General features: G+C 36.6%; 2 protein-coding genes and 1 long non-coding RNA gene across 3 annotated transcripts; all 3 read left to right on the top strand.

Moving 5' to 3' along the window:
• The first annotated feature begins 8,945 nt into the window (after window positions 1-8,945).
• LOC145031605 (RNase L inhibitor protein-like protein) lies at window positions 8,946-12,071 on the top strand. The gene is made up of 10 exons (XM_078980198.1): window positions 8,946-9,174; window positions 9,301-9,329; window positions 9,443-9,495; window positions 9,847-9,912; window positions 9,998-10,038; window positions 10,129-10,265; window positions 10,442-10,532; window positions 11,099-11,170; window positions 11,504-11,619; window positions 11,773-12,071. Exons 1-10 carry the CDS (start codon window positions 9,098-9,100, stop codon window positions 11,883-11,885), a joined length of 795 nt encoding a protein of 264 aa, XP_078836324.1. The 5' UTR covers window positions 8,946-9,097; the 3' UTR covers window positions 11,886-12,071.
• A 378-nt stretch (window positions 12,072-12,449) lies between these two features.
• LOC145029084 (uncharacterized) lies at window positions 12,450-12,974 on the top strand. The gene is made up of 2 exons (XR_013676362.1): window positions 12,450-12,642; window positions 12,751-12,974. It is a non-coding gene; the product is annotated as an uncharacterized LOC145029084 (long non-coding RNA).
• Window positions 12,975-17,633: 4,659 nt separating this feature from the next.
• On the top strand, window positions 17,634-21,058 carry LOC145031604 (uncharacterized). Its single transcript, XM_078980197.1, has 5 exons — window positions 17,634-18,102; window positions 18,338-19,614; window positions 19,716-19,892; window positions 19,970-20,121; window positions 20,198-21,058. Exons 2-5 carry the CDS (start codon window positions 18,354-18,356, stop codon window positions 20,681-20,683), a joined length of 2,076 nt encoding a protein of 691 aa, XP_078836323.1. The 5' UTR covers window positions 17,634-18,102; window positions 18,338-18,353; the 3' UTR covers window positions 20,684-21,058.
• Window positions 21,059-21,441: the final 383 nt, after the last annotated feature.

Below are 21,441 nucleotides of genomic sequence, written 5' to 3'. Positions count from 1 at the left end.
ATAATGCCAGGCGGCATGAAGAGGGTTTTTTCTAATTGTCAATAGTGATTTACATTTGTTTCTCTCATTAATTGTCGTAAATAAATGTTTTGGAAGGAATCATAATCTGTCAAATGAGTTGGAATTTCAAGGATTGAATAAAAATAAATCACCATATATGCTTTGTTTCCGAATTGCATGTTAACATATATTTAGTATAAGAGTTCTAAATAAGAATAAGAGTTCTAAATCATAAATAAGCCCAGTTTATAGGTTAAAGTGTATTTAGGATTTTCATGGAACTGATAAGCATGGTAGAAAAGTAATAACTTTTCATCAATTAAAATTTCCCTTTTGTGCTATCTAGATAACTGATTTATATAAAATATTATGACACACTTAGGAAATGCAAATAAATAACAAACAAGGACAAACTTGTATAAAGTTTAGGACCACATGCCTATAAGGGTATCTCTGTAATATAAAGTATAATTTTGATTTTAGGGGCATTTATGTCATGATTTACATAAATGCAATTTTTTTCTGTTTTTTGTAATATTTTGTCTACTTTGGTTTTACTTGTAACGCCCCGATTCACATGTATTATTATATAATAATTCATCTTAATTTCAAGGCTTACTCGACGAGTTGGTTGCCCTAACTTGTTGAGTAGTAACGGGTTGGTCCGCGTGTTTAAGTGACCTACTCGCCGAGTCCAAGAAGGGACTCGACGAGTAGGAGTTGGAGGATGAAACCCTAATTTCCGGGGTTTTGAACCCTATTTAAGGACCGCTTATCCCCCCATTGGCCTCTCTTATTGCCTCCATTGAGTTCAGAAACCCTAATTCATGTTTGCTCTCAATATTTGTGTGCTTCTTAGCTTGGAAGAAGGATTTTTGGAGTAAAAAGCTTGGAGTTCAAGAAGTTGGAGCAAGGGGTTGTTGTAGATCCGAATTCTTCTCTGTCTTGGCATCATTTTGGAGGTAACAAGTTGTTACATTGGCTCTCTGTCTTGGCATCATTGTTGATGCTCCCCGAGGGAGATGAGGATTTTGTAGTATTTTGTGATTCATCCATCACACGCTTAGGGGCAGTCCTCATGCAGAGGGGACGAGTGATAGCCTACGCATCGCGGCAACTGAAGTCGCATGAGACGAGATATCCTATGCATGATCTTGAGTTGGGAGCGATGGTATTCACTCTCAAGATTTAGAGGCATTATCTGTACGGGGTTCGTTGCATTACATACATGGATCACAAGAGTTTGAGGCACATCATGGATCAGTCGAACCTAAACATGAGGCAGCATAGGTGCCTAGATGTGGTCAAGGACTATGATTATGAGACCCTTTACCATCTTGGTAAAGCGAATGTGGTTGCGGACGCATTGAGCCGCAAGTCAGTTGGGTGTTCTACCCCGACAAGGTGTATGAAGATAGCGGTGGATTCCCCGATTGTGAGCTCGATTAGGGATGCTCGGGTTTAGGGTATGAGATAAGAGAGTTGGAAGTTGGAGAGGATTAAGGGTGAGAGCGCCCGATTTGTTTAGGATAGTCGCGGATTATTAACCTGACATGGTCGGGTTTGGGTTTCGATGGCCGGAGGGGTCCGGCAGACAGTAATGGAGGAGGCTCATAAGTCTCACTTTTCTATACACTCGGGGGCCACCAAGATGTACCGCGATCTGAGTTTGAGTTACTGGTGGCCCGGTATGAAGCGATAAATCGCTTGGTTTGTTGAGAGGTGCTTGATTTGTAAGATGGTCAAGGTCGAGCATCAGAGGTCGCATGATAAGCTGCAGCCTTTTGGAGATTCCCATGTGGAAATGGGAGCAAATCACGATGGAATTCATTATGAAGTTGCCGAGGACGGTGAAGGGGTTCGATGCTATATGGTTCATTGTGGATCGGTTGACCAAGTGTGCCTATTTCTTGGCCATACGAGAGAGTTCGAAGGCTGATAAATTGGCCGACATGTACGTCAGCGAGACTGTCTCTCGCTATGGAGTTCCAGTCTCCATCGTTTCCGATCAGGATGTCAGGTTTACTTCCCGTTTTTGGCAAAAGTTCCATGAGGAACTGGGTACACGGCTGCACTTTAGTACAACGTTCCACCCGCATACCGATGGACAGAGTGAGCGAACCATTCAGACCCTCGAAGATATGTTGAGGGCGTGCGTCATTGACTTCGGTGAGAGTTGGGATTCCCACATACCACTTGCAGAGTTCGCCTACAAGAACAACTATCATTCCAGTATTGGCGCCCCACCTTTTGAGCTGTTGTATGGTCTGAGATGTAGAACCCCGGTTTGTTGGGGTGAGGTTGGATGCAGAGTGATGGGTTGGACGGAGGTAGTCTTGCAGACTACCAGAAAAATCTAGCAGATCAGACAGTGAATGCAGACTGCTTAGAGTCGCCAAAAGAGTTACGTTGATAGACGCCGATCGGATTTGGAGTTTCAGGTTGGTGACATGGTACTTCTGAAGGTCTCGCTCTGGAAGGGTGTGATCCGCTTCAGGAAGAGGGAAAAATTGGGTCCCCGTTATATCGGGTCATTCAGGATCATTATCAGCGTTGGCAAAGTGGCTTATAGGCTAGAGCTACCAGAGGAGCTCAGTTGAATTCATAACACGTTCCATGTTTCGCAATTACGAAAGTGCATTATGGACCAAAAGGCGGTAGTATCGCTGGATGATATTCGGGTCGATGAGCGCCTAAATTACGTGGAGAGGCATGTGGCCATCTTGAAGAAGAAGAAGAAGATTTTATGAAATAAAGAAATACCTTTGGTGAAGGTGCAGTGGGAACATCGAAGGGGATCCGAGTGGACATGGGAGCCGGAGGCGGAGATGCGCGAGCATTACTCGACATTGTTTACTCCAGCATACTTTGAGGGTGAAGTCTAATTCAAATGGGGGAGAATTGTAACGCCCTGATTGTCAGGTATTGATTTGAATGAAATTTTATTTGGTTTTAAGATCTACTCGACGAGTTGGTTGCCCTACTCGTCGAGTAACAGGGGGGTGAGATCACGTGTTTAGTGGCCTACTCGCCGAGTCCATGAAGAACTCGACGAGTAGGAGCTGGCAGAAGGAACCCTAGATCCCAGGGTCTTGCACTATATTTAAGGAAGCATAAGCCTCCTTTGGCCTCTATATAGTCCTTGAGAGCTCAGAAAAACCCTAATTCGTGTGGTGCTTCAGCCTTGTGTGACTTATGCTTTAGAAATAAGGTTTGGGGAAGGAAGAGCTTGGAGGGCAAGAGACTAGGAGCAAGGAAGGCGTGGGAATCAGAAATCTACCTCAGTTAGCGTCATTTGGAGGTATCAAGTCATCACCTTTACTTCATATTCCTTCTAGACCTCATTTGGTTGAGATTTAGGGTTTTTATGGTTTGACTGAGATGATAGTGTGGGATATAAGCTAGATTTGAAGTTGTAACTTCAGATCTGGACCCTTCTTAGGTTCTAGAGTCATAAAGCTCCGAGCTTGGTCATGTATGAAGCCTCCTTGAGTATGAAACCCCCCATTAGGAGCTTGGATTTGACATTAAGAGCTTTTTTTAGCCATTCATGCACGTAAAGTTTGCAAATTTACGTGAAATGTGTAACATCCCAAAATACGACCCAAAAATTTTGTTTAAATAATACTAAAACCATAACATCGAATGCCATAAAATAAGATCATACGTCAACATCTCAAAACCATAATAAAGTATCGTGATAAAAACTGTATAAAACTGTGTCAAGTCATGTCTGAGAAAAACTACACAAATTCCCAGGATAAAACTGAAGCTGTGATGTGTGCGATACCATCATCCCGAGCTCTTCCCTTTACTTGCGGGAGTATCTGAAACCAAAAATGAAACTGTAAGCACGAAGCTTAGTGAGCTCCCCCAACTACCACATACCATACAATAACATATAAAGCACATACTGGGCCTTGCCCACTGCATCGGATGCATCGGACCGAAGTCCGAAACTAATTGCATCGGACCGAAGTCTGGAACTGACTGGGACCTTGTCCCCTGCATCAGACCGAAGTCTGGAAACTGACTGAGCATAACATAGCATAGCATAAACATATCAACTAGCATAAGCACATATACTACATACTATATCAGACCAAAGTCCGGAACACATAACACAAAACATGCTTGAATCACAAAGACATCAAGCAATCTAACCACTGCATCGGACCGAGGTCCAGAACTACTGCTAACTAAACGAGTCGGTATTATGGTCGTAGACCCGTTCTTATTGGAAGGAAACTCACCTCGTAGTCTGGCTGCTGAATGAACTGCTTTGGAAACTGTCTGCTGTTGCTTCGGTATCTCCCCGGCTATAATTTCCATAAGTACACTCAATCAAATACCGATAACTATACTGAGGGTGAAATAAATGTTTTACCCTTGGTCAAAGTCAACATACATTTGACCTGACTCGTCGAGTTGGGCCACCAACTCGTCGAGTCCCTACTCTCATTTCTTAATTCTGCTCGCTACTACTCGTCGAGTTTGGAATAGACTCGATGAGTTCCTCTTTGATACTAACACTTAGTCAATCTGCATCCGACTCGCCGAGTTGTACGAACAACTCGTCGGGTTCTCCTTCAACATATGAACAATCTGACTGTGACTCGCCGAGTTGTACGAACAAATCACCGAGTTTGTTCTTGAGATATGAAGATTGCCTTGGACTCGCCGAGTCAGGGCACTGACTCGCCGAGTCCCTCTATGAATGAGTCTAATCTCCGACTCACTGAGTCCACCCATAACTCACTGGTTCCATTCGGCATGACTTATGAAGGGGAATATTAGGGACTCGCGACTCGACTCGTCGAGTCCGAAGAACGACTCGCCGAGTCAGTTGCATGCAACTTCTATACAGTTGATTCTAATCGATTCCAATGCATCCAATTCATAGATCTGAGCTTCTAGGGCCGATATAACACGTAAAGTTGCCAACTTTACGTACATGCACTGAGGTATGAAGCTAAAACACCAAAATAAGCTAGAAATGGGAACCTAAGGTTTGGAACAAGGCCTTGCTTTGCACAAAGGTAGCTACTTTGAGTTCCTGGGGCTTAATGATGTCAAGATCTATAGCTCACCACCCTAAGGGAGCTCCAATCTCGAGTTTGGACCTTGAAATGTCCCAAAAGTGGTAAAACAAGCATATATGAAGATCTACTAGGAAAATGAACAAGGTAGAGGCTTTATTACCAGATGAAGTAAATGGAAGCTAGCTTCTGGATCTCCTTCTTTTCCTTTGCACCTTCTCTCTTTTCTTCTATTCTACACTTCCAAGAATACACCAAAACACTCAAAAGCAAGAAGGAATCACTTAAGCTCACCAATGGAGGGTTAGGATTATGAGAGGGAAACGCTCTACGGGTGCTGGAGGCTGGGATGAGGGCTATAAGGACGTTTAAATAGGGTACAAACCCTAAAGATTAGGGTTTCCTCCAGAGTGGCCTACTCGTCTAGTCTAGGTGCGGACTCGTTGAGTAGATCACTTAAAACCCGCATCCAACTTGGCATCTACTTGACGAGTTAGGGCTGCTACTCGCCGAGTAGCTCTTTATAGAAGACATTTAATGAATTAATACGTACCAGGAATGGGCGTTACAAAATGCATGCCTTAGAAGTCTGGATCTGTAATTTGGAGCCACTACATGGCTTAAAAGAGTCTGTATGGCTTAAGGACTGAAGGAACTCGACGAGTCATATGAAGATAGGCTTGGACCCGACGAGTTGGATGAACAACTCAGCGAGTTTGATGAAGATTGTCATAGAACTCGACGAGTTGTATGAACAACTCGGCTAGTCGGTTGAGGTTTCCCCAATTTACGTATGTGTGTGTAACCGTCGAGTTGCAAGAAGGAAACTCGATGAGTGGTCTTATAGTTCAATCATAAACTAAAGGAACTCGATGAGTCACTCCGTGACTCAGCGAGTGGGTAAGTACTTCAAGGAAATCGGCGAGTAGTCGAGGGTACGCGACGAGTTAGGGTCAACATGGATTGTTGACCTTGACTGATGACTTTGATTTTGACCAGGGTTTGATTAGTTGGCTTATGGGGTACCTTGAAAGGTTGGGAACTTATGGGTATAGTTATATCATGTTAATAGGTGGTGGAGTTTTTGACAGTGATCCGAGAGTTGGAGTTTATCTTCCGAGTCGACATTTGCAAGGTGAGTTATCCTTACTAAATCAATCGGGTCTATGGCACTAAGGCCGACCCTTAAGTTCTTATTGTTATGATGTGCTACATGTGGTTATGATCTGTTAGATCGGAATCAAGATAGACAATATATTATGCTCTTATGATCCGTAAGGATTAGTATGTAAGTGACCTGCTAGGTCGGTACTCTAGTTACGAGAGATTTCTATGATTGATGATCAGTGAGTAAGATATGTTTGATGTTTGTATATGCCAGTATATGATAGTTATGCACACATGGTTATTTGCTTGTTGGTTGGGTTGAGACGGTCCTGCTTTGTGCTGAAGGCCAACATACTTTATGAGCGGTCCGGGGAGACTGTAGGTCCACATGGCGGTCCAGTCATGCCGAAGGCTCGGGATAGGATCAAATAGACTGAAGGCCCTACAGGGCGGTCCATTCAGGCCGATGGCCCAGTATGCATGTTATTGATTGTCTGTTACTGGTATGGTATTATCAACGTGGTATTGGTATTTTGGGGGTAGCTCACTAAGCCTTCGGGCTTACAGTTCTCAGTTTATTGTTTCAGGTAGTTCAGGAGATCATGGCAAGGCGAAGGCGTGGCCGTATCGCTCTTCATCATTTTGATCTAGTTAGTAGGACACTCTGATGAATAATGATTTGAAAATATTTTGTAAACAAATACCATTTGGCTTTATTTATAATTGAAAAAGTTTAAATTTGGCGTAAATTTTTTGGACGTGATAGGGGTTCCTCCGACCATTCAAGACGTCACAACCGACATGGGGTGTGGTGGTGGTGCTCGACGACTCCAACAATGGTGGTGATGTAGGGTGCTCCGACTTTAGCGGTGAGGAACAACGACTGGTGGTAGGGATTATGAGGTTTGTGACTGGAGGATAAAAGAGAGTGGGGTGACGACCGACATCATTTTTTAGGGTTAGAGTTTGGCACCCGATGATGTTGGGTTATATACCCGACTCACGAAACTCTACCCCATAATAATAAGTTTAGTCCCTCTCTTCCCTCATTTCTTTCAAAATAAATCGATATATTACCCTTTTAACCATGTCTTTTGAAACCCTTTACAAATCAAGTCCAAAATGTTACCAATCAACCGCTGCCTCCACAAATCCTTACATATTAAGTCCCAATAATACCAAACACCCATTGACTTCTAAAATCCTTTGCGAAACAAGTCCTGGACTTACACTTTAACCCCCGAATAATCCAATTTATAACATTCGGGCCTCCAAAACCAACAATCCACTAAATAATATAGATTTAGGGCGACTATTATTTCATCAATTTTTATCTATTAATTTATTAAATAAACAGAATGTTTACATTCTTGTCTTCTATATAAGCCACAGAGTCCGTGTAGACTAACGAAAGCCGAAGGAGGGAACACATTTCGTTAAGAAGAGGACAGTTGAGCAACAATAGATGATTACTTACATTGACCGGACTACGAGGAAAGATAAACGACCACGAAACCAACTAATTCCAAATTACTAGTTGTTTAACCATTTATGATTCGATCATATCCAAGTTAGCATATACAAAATCTTCAATTTTCAAATTAGCAAATGTGACATAATTAATGTGAAACTTTAAGATCACATATACAATCTAATCTCCATAAAAAACACTTTAAACAAGAAAAAAGAAAAAGAGCAAAGAACAATCGAATTATTAGATAAAACAAAAAGTTAGTCCAAATATATAATGTCATAAAATATAAGTTTTTTCTTGGAGAAATATTGTTTTTTCAAAAAAAAAATCAATTATCAAAAGAGTACCAATAATCAATGATAAAATTAAAAAGACAAAAAAATTGTAAAAACTCAAGGGATTTTAAAAAATTAAAATAAAAAGTAAGTTTAAGAAAAAATATAAGATATAATATTGTCGATCATCAAAGCCATCATCGACGACATCATTCTCGATCTAAAGAGTAGAGACCTAAGAACATAACAGAGACGACAGTCTACACAACGATCTATCAGTTGTTATCGAAATGGGTTACAATAAGTTTAGGAAGTTCAAAAATCATCACACACAAGTTCAATATAGTCGGACAAATCAACTAAATCGGTAATTTTACTCCTAATTACTACTACTACTTTTTTTTTTTTTTCTCAAATTCATTATGTGGCTCATAATTTTGCTCTTGTTTTTAATCACACATTTTGTTCAGCGAAGACGAATCTCTCACTGCTGATCCAGGTATATAGGAGTGATAATTATTTGATCCGGAACCGAAAAATCCGAAAACTAAATTGATCAGAAATCAATTTCAGAACAAACAATATTCAAATTTGGGTTTTGGTCTGGTTTGAGACCAAACCGAATTGTGAATTTGATTTTTCGTCTCATGAAGTTTAAACCAAACCGAACTGAAAAAACCGAATTTCATAAACCAATTAATTAAAAAATATATTTTATATTTTATATTAAATAAAAGTACTAATTATAAGTAAAAATAATTTTAATCAATTTACTCTTTGGATAATTTTATATGAAACATTAGATCTTTCTGTTTACAACTTTAGGTATTTCATTTTATGTTTAAAAATTTTTAAGTTAATATTTGGTTTCCTAGTTTTTTAAACCGAATTAGAATTCGATTTTCGTTTTTGTTAAAAGAATTTAAATTCGATTTGGTTTAATTTTCAAATTAAAAAAAAAAGTTTTCAAACCCAGAAAACCGATTCGAGAAACCGACCCAAACCAATATATATTTTTTAGCAACAATAATTTTTGTGCGTAATGTAGTTTACATGAAATCCTTATATAGGGTTAGGAACACGATCGACTCCTCTTTCCCTCCACTAGTGACTGGGCAACTGGGGAACAAGGTGCAAGAGTAGCGCGACCTAAGAACAGAACAAGCAGCAGTCTACACAACGGTCTATCGGTTGTTATCGAAATGGGTCACAATAAGTCTAGGAAGTTCAAAAATCATCACGCACAAGGTCAATCTAGCCGGACAAATCAACTAAATCGGTAATTTCACTCCTGATTACTAGCTTTATATGTTTTTTTTTTTTTTTTTTTTTTTTTTTTTTTCTTTTCAAATTCATTGTATATCTCACAAATTTGCCCTTGTTTTTAATCATACCTTTTGTTTAGTGAAGACGAATCTCTCCCTGCTGATCCAGGTATATCTTTTAGCACCAATAGTTTCTTACAAACCCTTTTGAGTAAGATTCTTTACATAGAAGAGAGTTTTTTGTGCTCAATAGAGTTTGATACGTATTCACTAATGTTGCAGAAACTGAAGAAGAGTCAAGTATGGTGGTATCCAAAATTCAGCTAGCCATGTGGGTACGTTCATGTACCTGATTGGAATTAGTCCTCCTTCTTAGTCTTTTAGGTTTATCTATGAGAATCAATATTTGATTTTGTGCTTGTTGCAAAATTCAGGAATTATCCATCCTCCCCAAAACAAAAAATTCTACTTTACTTGTTAAACAAATATATGACTTAAACTTAAAACTAATATGAAAGTTGGTCTACTAAGAACATTGTTTACCACATCAAACTTCACAACAAGTACTATAGATAGTTAGATACTTTGTACACCTTTCCAAAAACTTTACTCTTTTTGTTTTATAGTTTTCTTTCTGTAAATGAATTATATGTAATGTTTCTGATGACTTAGTTTTATTGCTTCAGGATTTTGGTCAATGTGATGTTAAAAGGTGTACAGGGCGCAAATTAGCTAGATTTGGCCTGTTGAAAGTAAGTGTGTGTGTGTGTGTATGTGTGTTTACACTGTTAGATTTCCTATATTACTTCCATTTGATGATTGAACAATCTTATGTAGGAGTTGCGAGTAGGAAATGGTTTTGGAGGCATTGCATTAAGGTATGTGAAGATTTAGTTGAAAACATATAAATGTAGTGTTTTTGTGTGCATTATTCAATTATCTTAATGAATTTTCCTTTGTGATAATAGTCCTGTTGGACAACAGTGCATCTCAAGGGAAGATTCAGAGCTGATAAAAAGGAAAGGTTTAGCAGTTGTGGATTGTTCTTGGGCACGATTGGATGATGTCCCTTTTACAAAGCTAAAATGTGCTGCTCCTCGTTTATGTAAAATCTTCAAACAATCTCCTTCTCATAAGATATCATTACTTGATGTTTACTTTCATATACACTTTTATTTGAGTAATCCTTTTAAATCTCCAATGATTTTTCAAGCTATGAAAACTCAATATTGTTGCTATCTTTGTTCTAAATTGATAGATTGGTTGCAAATTGAAATGCAGTACCATGGTTGGTGGCTGCAAATCCAGTAAATTATGGTCGACCCTGTGAGCTATCTTGTGTTGAGGCTTTATCTGCAGGTTTAATTATATGGTAACTACATTTATCCCTTTGTAACTTTCTATGGTGTCCATTTTAGTAATTAATCATGAGCTCAACTTTTACTTATATCTTATAGATAGAGAAACAGTCATATATAGGTTTAAATATTTGGTAAGTAACTACCCTTCAAAATTTTATATATACCTAAGATAAATCTATGGTTACATGTACTCAAAAGTTTCAATCTTTAAAACACACTGAAACTTTTCAAGAAAAACAAGAGAATTGAAGAGAGAATCAGGAAGTCAAGTATGGGTTAATAAGGTTTTAATGCTATAAGAGAGTGGAAATCAAACTGATTACACTTTTTGAATGTAAAATGGAGGAAAACATGTCAAGCATATGCTCAAGATTATGTGAAAACACATGTTTTACAACATGAATAACCATTAATCATCTTCTTCATTGTTATAATTTGTAAATTTGTAGTGAAAATTTGATGTTAACCTATTGGAATAGATATGTTATAATGATCTAATTTATGAAGCCAATAATGTAGCTCATTAACATATTTGTTTATAATTTCATATTTTTTTAAAAATGCATGTTTTCAATAGTGGTGAGGTAGAAAATGGGGAGTTGTTGCTAAGCAAGTTCAAGTGGGGTCATTCTTTCTTGTCCCTCAACAGGTATTTTAACCACCTTCTGTATTATTATTATTATTATTATTATTATTTTTTCCAATATATATAAAATGAGGGTATTTTTGTCTTTTAATAAAAGAGTAAGAAAGAATGGAATTTTGGATTCATTCCAACCCTTCCTAGGAATGGTGAAATCTATAAAACATGGAATTTGAAGGAATTCAATTCCGTCCATTTGGCAACCAAGCACGTCATTTGAATGGAATCTTGAATTCCAAATCCGAAGGAATCCACGAACCAAAAACACCTTTAAAACATGGAATTTGCAGATACCTTATGAATACATGTATTTCATATGGTGAAAATTGTGCAATTCAGGGAACTTCTGAAGGCATATTCCAAATGTGAGAATAGTGCTGAGATTATTAACGTGCAAAATTCATGGCTATCTGAGCAAAGTTCAAAAATTCCCAAGGCTGTGCCAAAGGAAGAAGGTATTTTTCATAAACTTTTCTTCTTTTCCTCTTCTAAAAAACAAAATTCATCCACTCTTTTTTCCCCTTTCTTACTCATTAACACACAATCAAAGCCTTATTCATTGTCACTGACACTGACACTGTCACTGTCACTGTTTGTTTTGTTTACAGTGGTAGGTGATGAAGTCCATAGTGAAGATGAAGGATCGGATGATGGACTTCCACCTCTCGAACGAAATGTGAACCATATTACTTTGGATGAAAGTGATACTGAAAGTGAGTAGTGTTGATCATGGTAGATTTGTCTCTAAGATTACCAAAAAATATTGATATATAGCTTGACTTAGCTTTTGTTTTGAATCCTTTCATACATGAATAGAACAATTACTAGTTTTACTAGGTTAGTTTGTAGTCTTGACTCTTAAGTATGCAAGTTTTGATTGATCACTGAACTTTGCTTGAAGATTCCACTCGACTTTCTTTAAAGTGTTTATAACTTTATCATGTCGTATTTTTGCTATTGTTTTATGAGTTAAATCATCAAAGAATTTGATTATAATGATGTTAATCTATTATTTTTGTTATTGTTTTATGAGTTGGTCGTCAAAGAATTTGATTATAATGATGTCAATATATTCTGTAACGTTTAATAGCTTTTTCTTATAAAAGTCCTTCAAAATGTACATGCTAGACTTGGATCAACAAAATGGTTAGGGTCGAGGCTCTAGCGAGTTGATATTAAGGAAGTAGTTTGGTCGTGTGGTGGAGAAAAAGTACCTGGATAGTACTGAATGGGTTCACGATTTTATTTTTTTTGGAAAAGATACTGGGTATTTATAGAAAAAGTGATTATTATTGTGTTTGTTGCAGATTTCCATGATAATAGCTACATTCCTAGTGGATGTAACCTGTCGTTTATTATGGAACCAACTACAAAGATTTTAGTTAATCGGTTGTCTCATGTTGTCGGTAACATTAGTACGCCACTAAAGGCAAACAAATTCTTGATGATCCTCTTATGGTGAATAGGATTGTCATGTGGTATAAAAAACTTCGGGTTTACAAAGTTGATTTTGAGAAAGTTTATGATTATTTTCGTTGGAGTTAATTGAGAGGCTAATGGTTTTTATGGGTTTTGGTTCGTTACAGATCAGATGGATTGTGCCTGTCTATGACTAGATGTTATGTTTTGGTTAATGAGACTCCTACTACTAAGGAGTTTTAGTTACAAAGGGACTTATAGGGTGACCATCTATCTCCTATCTTGTTCGCCATTGCTATGAATGGTTTACATGTAACAATGAAAAATGCAGTGGTACATAATTGTTTTATTTGATCTGTTTTTTTATGACTAGATGTTCTGTTTTGGTTAATGAGAATCTTGTTACTAAAGTTATGTTTGGCGTACTAGCTGAAAAGCTGGTTGATAGCTGAAAAGCTAGCTGTGAAATAAAAAGCTAGCTGATAGCTGAAAAACTAGCTGATAAAAAATGACGTTTGGTAAAACTAGCTGAAAAGCTAGCTGAAATATATAAAATTACATAAAAGGACATGTGAGAGTATGTGTTTCTATAATTAATTAAGGGGTGTATTTAGAAATTTTTAAAAAAGCTCATAAAAAGCTAGTCTAAGTAGCTTTTCAAAAAGCTAGCTTATAAGCTACTTTTTGGCTTACCAAACACGACAACATAAAAAAGCTCGAAAAATAAACTAGTTTATCAGCTAGCTGTGACGCGCAAAATACAGCCTAAAGAGTTTTAGTTACAAAGGGTCACCATTGCTATGAATGGTTTACATGTAACTATGAAAAATGCAGTGTTACTTAGTTGTTTTATTTGGTCTGTCTTTCTATGGTTAGATGTTCTGTTTTGGTCAATGAGAATCTTGCTATAAGGAGTTTTAGTTACAAAGGGGCTTAGAGGTGACCCTCTATCTCTTATGTTGTTCACCATTGCTATGAAGGGTTTACATGTAACTATAAAAAATGCAGTGACACATAGTTGTTTTATTTATTGATTTATAAATTTGCAGTTATCGGTGTTATGGGTTTAAAAAATCATATATTTTTCTTGTAGATGTATTGTTCATGGGAGAATGGGAGGGCGAAAATGTTTATAAACTTGGTTTGGATTTTGAGATATTTTTCCTTATCTTTGAGGTTGAAAATCAATCTCCAAAAAATCTAATATTTATGGAGTTAGGGTTGAAGTGGAGGACATAGCAAACATGGTTGCAAATATGAGTTGTGGTTCGCCTATGTTCGGTTTTTCCTATTTAGGTCTCGTGGTTGTGGGTCGGGGCTAACATGGATCGTATCGATGGTTGGAAATTGGTGATTGAATAATTAAGAAAAAAACTATTAAAATGGAAAGTAAAAAATGATTTCTTTTGTTGGTCATTTAAATTTATTGAAGAGATATATTATGTATTCCTTTTATGTCGATATTTAGAATCCCTAATACTATGGTTAGTTTTTTAGAGAGCATTAGAACTTGGTTTTTCTAAGGAGGTGAAAATCGCGAAAGAAAAAAGAAAAATAAAATTTTCTCAAACGGTGGCCTTGATGATGTTGGGCCGACACTTATTTAGAAGTGGCGGTAGAGACTCCTAAATGACTTTAATGCTTTTTGGGTTAGTCATCATGGCTACATTGAGAGGACGGTGGTCTGTAGCGAACGACGGGAAGCATTAACACGAGTGATATTTTTTTTTTTGGAAAGAGCCACAACTCAACAAATGCCGAGTGATACTTGATCAAAGAGTAATCAACTTTTAGTTTACATGAAAATTTGTATTCTTATTCATTATTGTCTTAAAAACTTGATTGGAAATGGTTGGAATAATGCTTTTTAGAATACTCCTTTTTGGAAAGTTGTTGGATTGGTTTCGACTTCAGTTTTATCTACTAGCATTTGGGTCATTTGGAAATGCCGCAATAGGGTCGTTTTTCATTTTCCGTACTTTCAAAAAAATTCTTTTTATTATTTTTAGAAAAGATTGTCTATTTTTCATTTAGTTGGTTCGCTCGTAGAAAACATAAAATTAATGTTAACAAAACCCTTTGTTGGCTCTAAATATGTAATTGTTTTCGCTTATTAGCTTTTTGTTGATTCTATAAATATCAATGGTTCCAAAAAAAGGAATAAACATGACTAATCTTAGGTGCTATTTTGTTCGCAAAATGTTGTCGAAGGAATTTGAATTAGAATTGGAAAATGAATATGTCATGAATTTGAATTAAATTTCATATAGTGTTTGGTTGGCAGGAAATGGAATTAGAATAAATTCCAGATTCTATTTGGTACACATGAAATGAAATTGGAATTAATTCCAGATTCTGTTTGGTCCGCATGAAATGAAATTGAAATTCATTTAAAATGACAAAATTACACTTTTTTGCATGTTTTGCTTAATTTTACCTTGTTTCTAACTTATATGTAAAGATTCATTATGAAAATTATAAAAACAGTAAAATTTTGGCGGTGGTGACGGTGGTGGTGAGGGCAGTAGCGGTGGTGGCAACGATAATGGTGGGTGGTGGTGATAGTGGCGACGACGACAGTTGTGGGTGGCGGTGATGGTGGTGTCATTGACTGTGGTGGCGGAAGTGGTGGTGATGGTGGCAGTGACAACTGGTGGCAGCAACAATGGTGGTAACGACGATGATGGTAGTGGTGGTGGCGTCGGAGGCAGCGATGATGGTGGGTGGTAGTGGTGGCGACGGTGGTGGTTATGGCGGTGGTAGTGATGGTCGGTGGCGGTGGCGGTGGTGGCAATGATGACGATGATTGTGGCGTCAACGGTGGTGGTGGTGGTCAATGATAGTGGTGGTGATGGTGATAATGGTGGTGGGTTTTCTGATAAGTATAATGAATATTTTTGTAGTGTGCTACTTTCATTGATTAGAATGAATGTTTTTCATTCAATTTTAAAGGGAATTCACTTTCCTCTATATGGTAGAAAGTTTATTTCATTTAAAAATCATTTTCCCTCCTCTAAGTCCAACCAAACGCATGAATTCGAGGAAATTAGAATCATTTTTCCTCGAATTTCATTCATTTTCTGCCAACCAAATGCACCCTTAGGGTCATACAAGAGTCGATGGAACCTAAAATTGACATCAATGACCTTTTGGTAAAGTTGAACTAAATTCAATAATTTGATGATCCTTCGTAAGTAGGTTCGAGTTTGAGTCTAGAAAACTAACTTTGGTTTGAAAATTAAAATAAATTAAAAATATTTATGAATAACTATATCTAATTATTAAACAACCTCAATGAATAATTCAATAAAACTTGTTAGCATTTTCTAAAATTCGGTTTTAAACAACCTCACGTACTTAGAGAGATCTTATTATTATGTGATTTATTATTTTTTATCGGGATATTACAAAAATACTACATATTTTATGAGACTTAACTTTTTAAGATTTGCGGAAATGACCACAATTCCCAATGATATATAATGTTTTTTTTTTCTCATTTGCATCAAACATTTTTTTATAAAACGGGACACAACTCTACAGGTTACTTATTTTTTATAATTTTTTTTTTCCAAAATTTGAATCCAAAATGTATTTTTTTAGCATAAAAATACTTAATATGACATAAATTTAGTTGGAAATAAATTCAAATAACATCCATTTTGATTAATTATAGTAGTCATTTTGATAAAACTGAAGACAAAAAAACAAAATTATTTCTGCTTATCTAAAAATTTGAATGGTTGTTTTTGGGAAAAATAACTTATAAGGGTAACAAAGTATTAGACTTGTACAAAAAATATCATTGAACTTTTTTTTTTGTACACATATCACAAATCTACCATAACTTTTGTACATATATGATCATTAAACTTCACATTTGTTCAAAAAATATCGTTATATTACCGATAATAATACGTCATCAACCACGTAGCATGCCATGTGACTGCTGATGTGAATTTTACTGTTTATTATGTATACATTATACCGTTAAACTATTTTTTGTACACATTATACCATTAAACTTTTTTTTGTACACATTTGATCATTAAAATTTTTTATACACATTTTACCATTAATGTTATATAATTTATTGAAAAAAATATCATTTCAAAAAATACAAATTATTACATAAAAGTAGGTTTCCCATCGCCTGATGTGGATTTTTACTGATTTTCTAAATTTTAGTAAACTTATCATTATAAGTCATTTTCCTATTGGTAAACAACAATATAATTTCAATGCACCTTTTTAATCATCAACCATAATAAAAAAGAAAGGGGATTATAATAAGGTAACATGTACAAAATGTTTCATGAGTTTATAAGTGTGCTTCAAACGTAGTTTTCTAAAAAAATGACTTATAAGAATATGTTTATTAGACATTAGCTAAAATAATGAACAATTGAGTATTTCTTCGCCACTCCAAATAGACGTCTCAAGTTCAAACATTGTGGGTTTCAATCGATGTATGACTAACATAAATTCACAATGTAGTTGTAAAAGAAAGTGCTTAGTATCATTGTCAAAAACAAACCCTTTCCTCCAAACCTTACAAAATCATGGGTCACAATAGGTGATGGAAAACCCATTTTATGTAAAAATATGTATTTTTTGAAATGATATTTTTTGAATAAATTATATAAGATTAATGGTAAAATATGTACAAAAAGTTTAATGGTAAAATGTACACACAAAAAAGTTTAATGATATAATGTGTACAAAAAATAGTTTAATGGTTTAATGTGTACATAATATACAATAAAATCCACGTCAGCAGTCACATGATATGCCACGTGACATGTTACGTGGTTGGTGACCTACTAATACTGGTAATATAATGATATTTTTTTGAACAAAAACGAAGTTTAATGGTTATATATTTACAAAAGCTATAATTGATTGGTGATGTGTGTAAAAAAAAATATCTAATACTTAATTAACTTTACAAGTCATTTTCCCTTGTTTTTGTGATCACTCAATTTGTTGATAAAATTAAGAAAAATAAAATAATTTTAGAAATAAAATAGGTTTGGGTTTGGAGTGCTTTGCATTCCGTGCCAATAGTCTCATCGCGTTTCGCACAAAACGTAGACGCAAAAACCCTAAAAAATAAAATAGATAGAGATAGACGACTACTTCCGTCTTACCCTATTCTTCTCCGTTCCATTAGGAGAACGAACAAACGCCATTCTAGAGCTGCTTCTTATGCACACCATTTCTCCTAATTCCATAGCAAAAATCCTGTTTTTGTTTTCAAAGTTTTTCAATCTTATTTTATTTTTCCAAAACAATTTCTTTGTTTACAGGCACTTGAAACAGAAACGCGATTCGTGCCCTAATCCATGATTTTTTCCCTCTTTACTGTTGCTAATTTCTTGATGGTTTTCTAGGTGTTCTAGATTTTCCTGATCGTTGTTTTTGTGTGCTAGGGTTTCAGTTTTTGCACCTACCGATTAAGTGTGGGACCTACTAAATCAGTGTTATTCTTCCGAGGATTCGTCTGGTCGACCACCATTGTGAGTTCTCTACTTCACGCTCTCTCGATTTATTTCTTGCATTTATATTATTCGTTTAATTTACGTCGACAAGTTTCGGATGGGAATTCGTATCGTTTATCCTTCCAGGAATGGGGGTTATATGTAGAAATTGGCTTGTTCTAGTTTTATGAAGGAAGTTATCTATATCATTTCATGCTCGTATGTTGAAATTACATTCTGCAACATGATTTTTGTTTCTTTGTTTGATCTTAAGGTTCAGGTGTGGAAAAATGGGAGAAAAGTCTGATACTAAAACGGTGTCTTCACCATATGTTGTCCTTGAAAATCGACCCCTTGATCAATGGAAAGTAACTGAATTAAAAGAGGAACTTAAGAAACGGAAACTAATGACAAAGGGATTGAAAGAAGACCTGGTTAAAAGGTTGGATGAAGCAGTTCGTTCTGAAATAGATGATGCTAAGAGAAACCTTGAGGATGACCTAAACAATGCGGTTCACACTGATGATGCAACAGCTGTCCCAGTTGTTACAGAGGATACCACTGATGCCTTGGATAACACCATGGGCAAGAATGAGGACTTAGAGAAAGATGTTAAGGAGTTGAATAAGGAAAAAGATGGTAACGAGGGTTTAGAGAAAGATAATGTGGGATTAGATAAGGAAAAAGATAGTAATACAAGTGTTCAGATGGAAATGGATATGGTTCAGGCTGATGATGGTTTAGCTGAAAAAATGGTTACAGAAGGTGAAGAAGGTGGCATTGTGTCTACACAAGTGGAATCTTTTCAGGTAGTTGAAGAGATTTCAGTAACAACAACCACCAAAACCACTGTTTTGGTCTCTGAGGGCACTGTAGATGAAGGGTTTGATGTGAAAGAATCACAGGTGGTTGGAAACAATGGGGATTCAAAGGCTGAATCTCAATCACCTAAAGAAGAACAAGCTGAGGTCAGCAACCAGGTAACTGAGGTCAGCCAAGTAATCTCTGATTCTATTTCTGTTGATACTACTATCTCCAATTCTGAAAAGAATGAACTAAAGGATAATGTAATTGCTGATGATGTGAAATCAGAGGTAGATGTTAAGCCTGAAATGGTCTTAGATGATAGCAAATCAGAACCAGTTGACATTGATAATGATAATGTAATTGCTGCTGATGTCAAGTCAGAGCAAGTTATTGAACTTAAAGAGGTGAAAATGTCAACCAATGTTGTTGTATCAGTTGAAGAAGTTGATGAACCACTTAAGGACAAAATCACTGATGAAAGTGTTGATATTTGCAAGAAAAGTGATAGTGGGGATGTGGGCTCTTCAGAGAAGTTGAATTTAGACAGAAGTTCTGGTGATGATTCAATGGAGGAAGATGTTCAAGAAAGCAAACAGATTGACTCAAAGTTTACTCCTAATGAAGTGGGAGATATCAGTGGGAAAATTGAAGTAAAAGAAGATGATTCTGTTGATGTTATGGTTGTAGATGACAAGAATTCTGCTCCTGTTGAAGATGTAACATCATCGAAAAGAAAACCACAGAGTAAGTTATTCTTCTTCTTCCATTAGCAATTAAGTTGTTCTTTTTGCATTAAGTCAAAAAAAGAAAATGGTCATGAATTTAATAAATTTCTTTGATTACAGTATTAGCAGAAAACAGTGAAGTAGTAAAGAGGCAACGAAGATGGAATTCTGAACAACAGTTAACTAATAATCATTCTGCTGTTACTTCTCCTAAAGATACAATTCAGACTCCAGTTAAACGTGTATTTTCAAGATCTGAGTCTAAAATTGATCAAGAATTACCCAAAGAACGTATTGGTATGTTATCAGCTTTGTAATTTGGGATTAAAAATATGTAGTTTGATATTAAAAACTTTTGTTTGTTTTGAATGCAGTTCCACCTTCATCAAAGACTCCAACTAATTCTCTTCGAATTGATAATTTTTTGCGCCCTTTTACTTTAAAAGCTGTGCAAGAACTTCTTGGGAAAACAGGGACAGTTGTCAGTTTCTGGATGGATCATATCAAAACCCATTGTTATGTTACAGTAAGTAAATAAAATGTTTGGTTATTTGTCAAATAAAAATATTATCTAAAGATTTGTTTTTTTTTTTGGGGTGTAGTATGCATCTGCAGAAGAAGCAATAGAAACTCGAAATGCTGTATGCAACCTACAGTGGCCAGTGAATGGTGGACGCCTTCTGATGGCCGATTTTGTGGATCCACAAGAGGTTAAGAATCGGGTCGACCCACCACCACCACCACCTCCAGCCACCACCATGCAACCACCGCAGCCCTCTCCTCGACTGCACGTTCAGAAACAACAACAGCAGCAGCAGCTTCCTCCTCCACCAGCTCTAGCCGCCATGCAGCCGCCACATCCCTCCCCTCGACTACATGTTCAGAAACAACCACAGCAGCTTCCTCCGCCACCGGTAAGGGAGGTTGCCGCCCTTCCTCCGCCACCAGCAGCACCAGTTGATCCTCCGATTGTTACATTGGATGATCTGTTTAGGAAGACAAGAGCCACCCCTCGTATCTACTACCTACCGCTTTCCGACGAACAAGTGGCGGCAAAGATGAAGGGGAAAGCAGGCGTAAAGGAGTAGGGGAGGAATGAAGCTCCTTCTGAATGTGTTTGGATATGATGGATTGGATATGTAGCTAGCTTATTTTAGAAGAATGAAAACAACAATGTAAGATGATAATGGTAGAGTAGTAGAGTATCATCATATAATCCACATGTTTGCAGGTCTGCAGGTGTTACTTGCTTTTGCGTTTAGGAAGGAACTGCTCCAGTCCAGCAATGCAATGGTGGGCCAGGAGGAGCTGCTGATTCATTGGTTGGTTGACCGGTCAATGGATTTTTTTGTTTTGGTGTTTGTTTTGTTTCTGTGACTTTGAGTGAGCAGCCAGCCCATTTTGATCACAACACAGTCATGTCATATGGATCAATCGATACTTGCTTTGGGCTTTAGACCAAATTCTGATGCTTTGGTTGTGTTTTTACTTTTTACATCCTACTTGACAAAAACTAATTGTGTTGGTTTATGCTTGTTTGCTTCATTTTCATTATGATACTTGATGATGATCTGATCTTCCCATTATATGTTGAATTCCATGACATCTTCACAAAATCTTGTGGCCTATATTATGAAAGAAGTAAGATCTTTAAGAATGGTTTGCAAAAGGAAAGAAGTAAGATCTTTAAGAATGGTAGCAAATATGCTGATAAGGTGGAACGTTTGTTAAAACAATAATTATTAACCGAATATTATATAGAAAAGATTTCCCATGTTGTCTAAGACGACATTGTCGTTACTTAGGACTTTAGGAGTGCTATATGAACAAAGGTTTATGTTATCAC

Source organism: Lactuca saligna, chromosome 2, assembly GCF_052625555.1.
Source record: "Lactuca saligna cultivar CGN05327 chromosome 2, ASM5262555v1, whole genome shotgun sequence".
NCBI lineage: Eukaryota > Viridiplantae > Streptophyta > Magnoliopsida > Asterales > Asteraceae > Lactuca > Lactuca saligna.
This window is presented reverse-complemented; position numbering and strand designations above follow the sequence as displayed.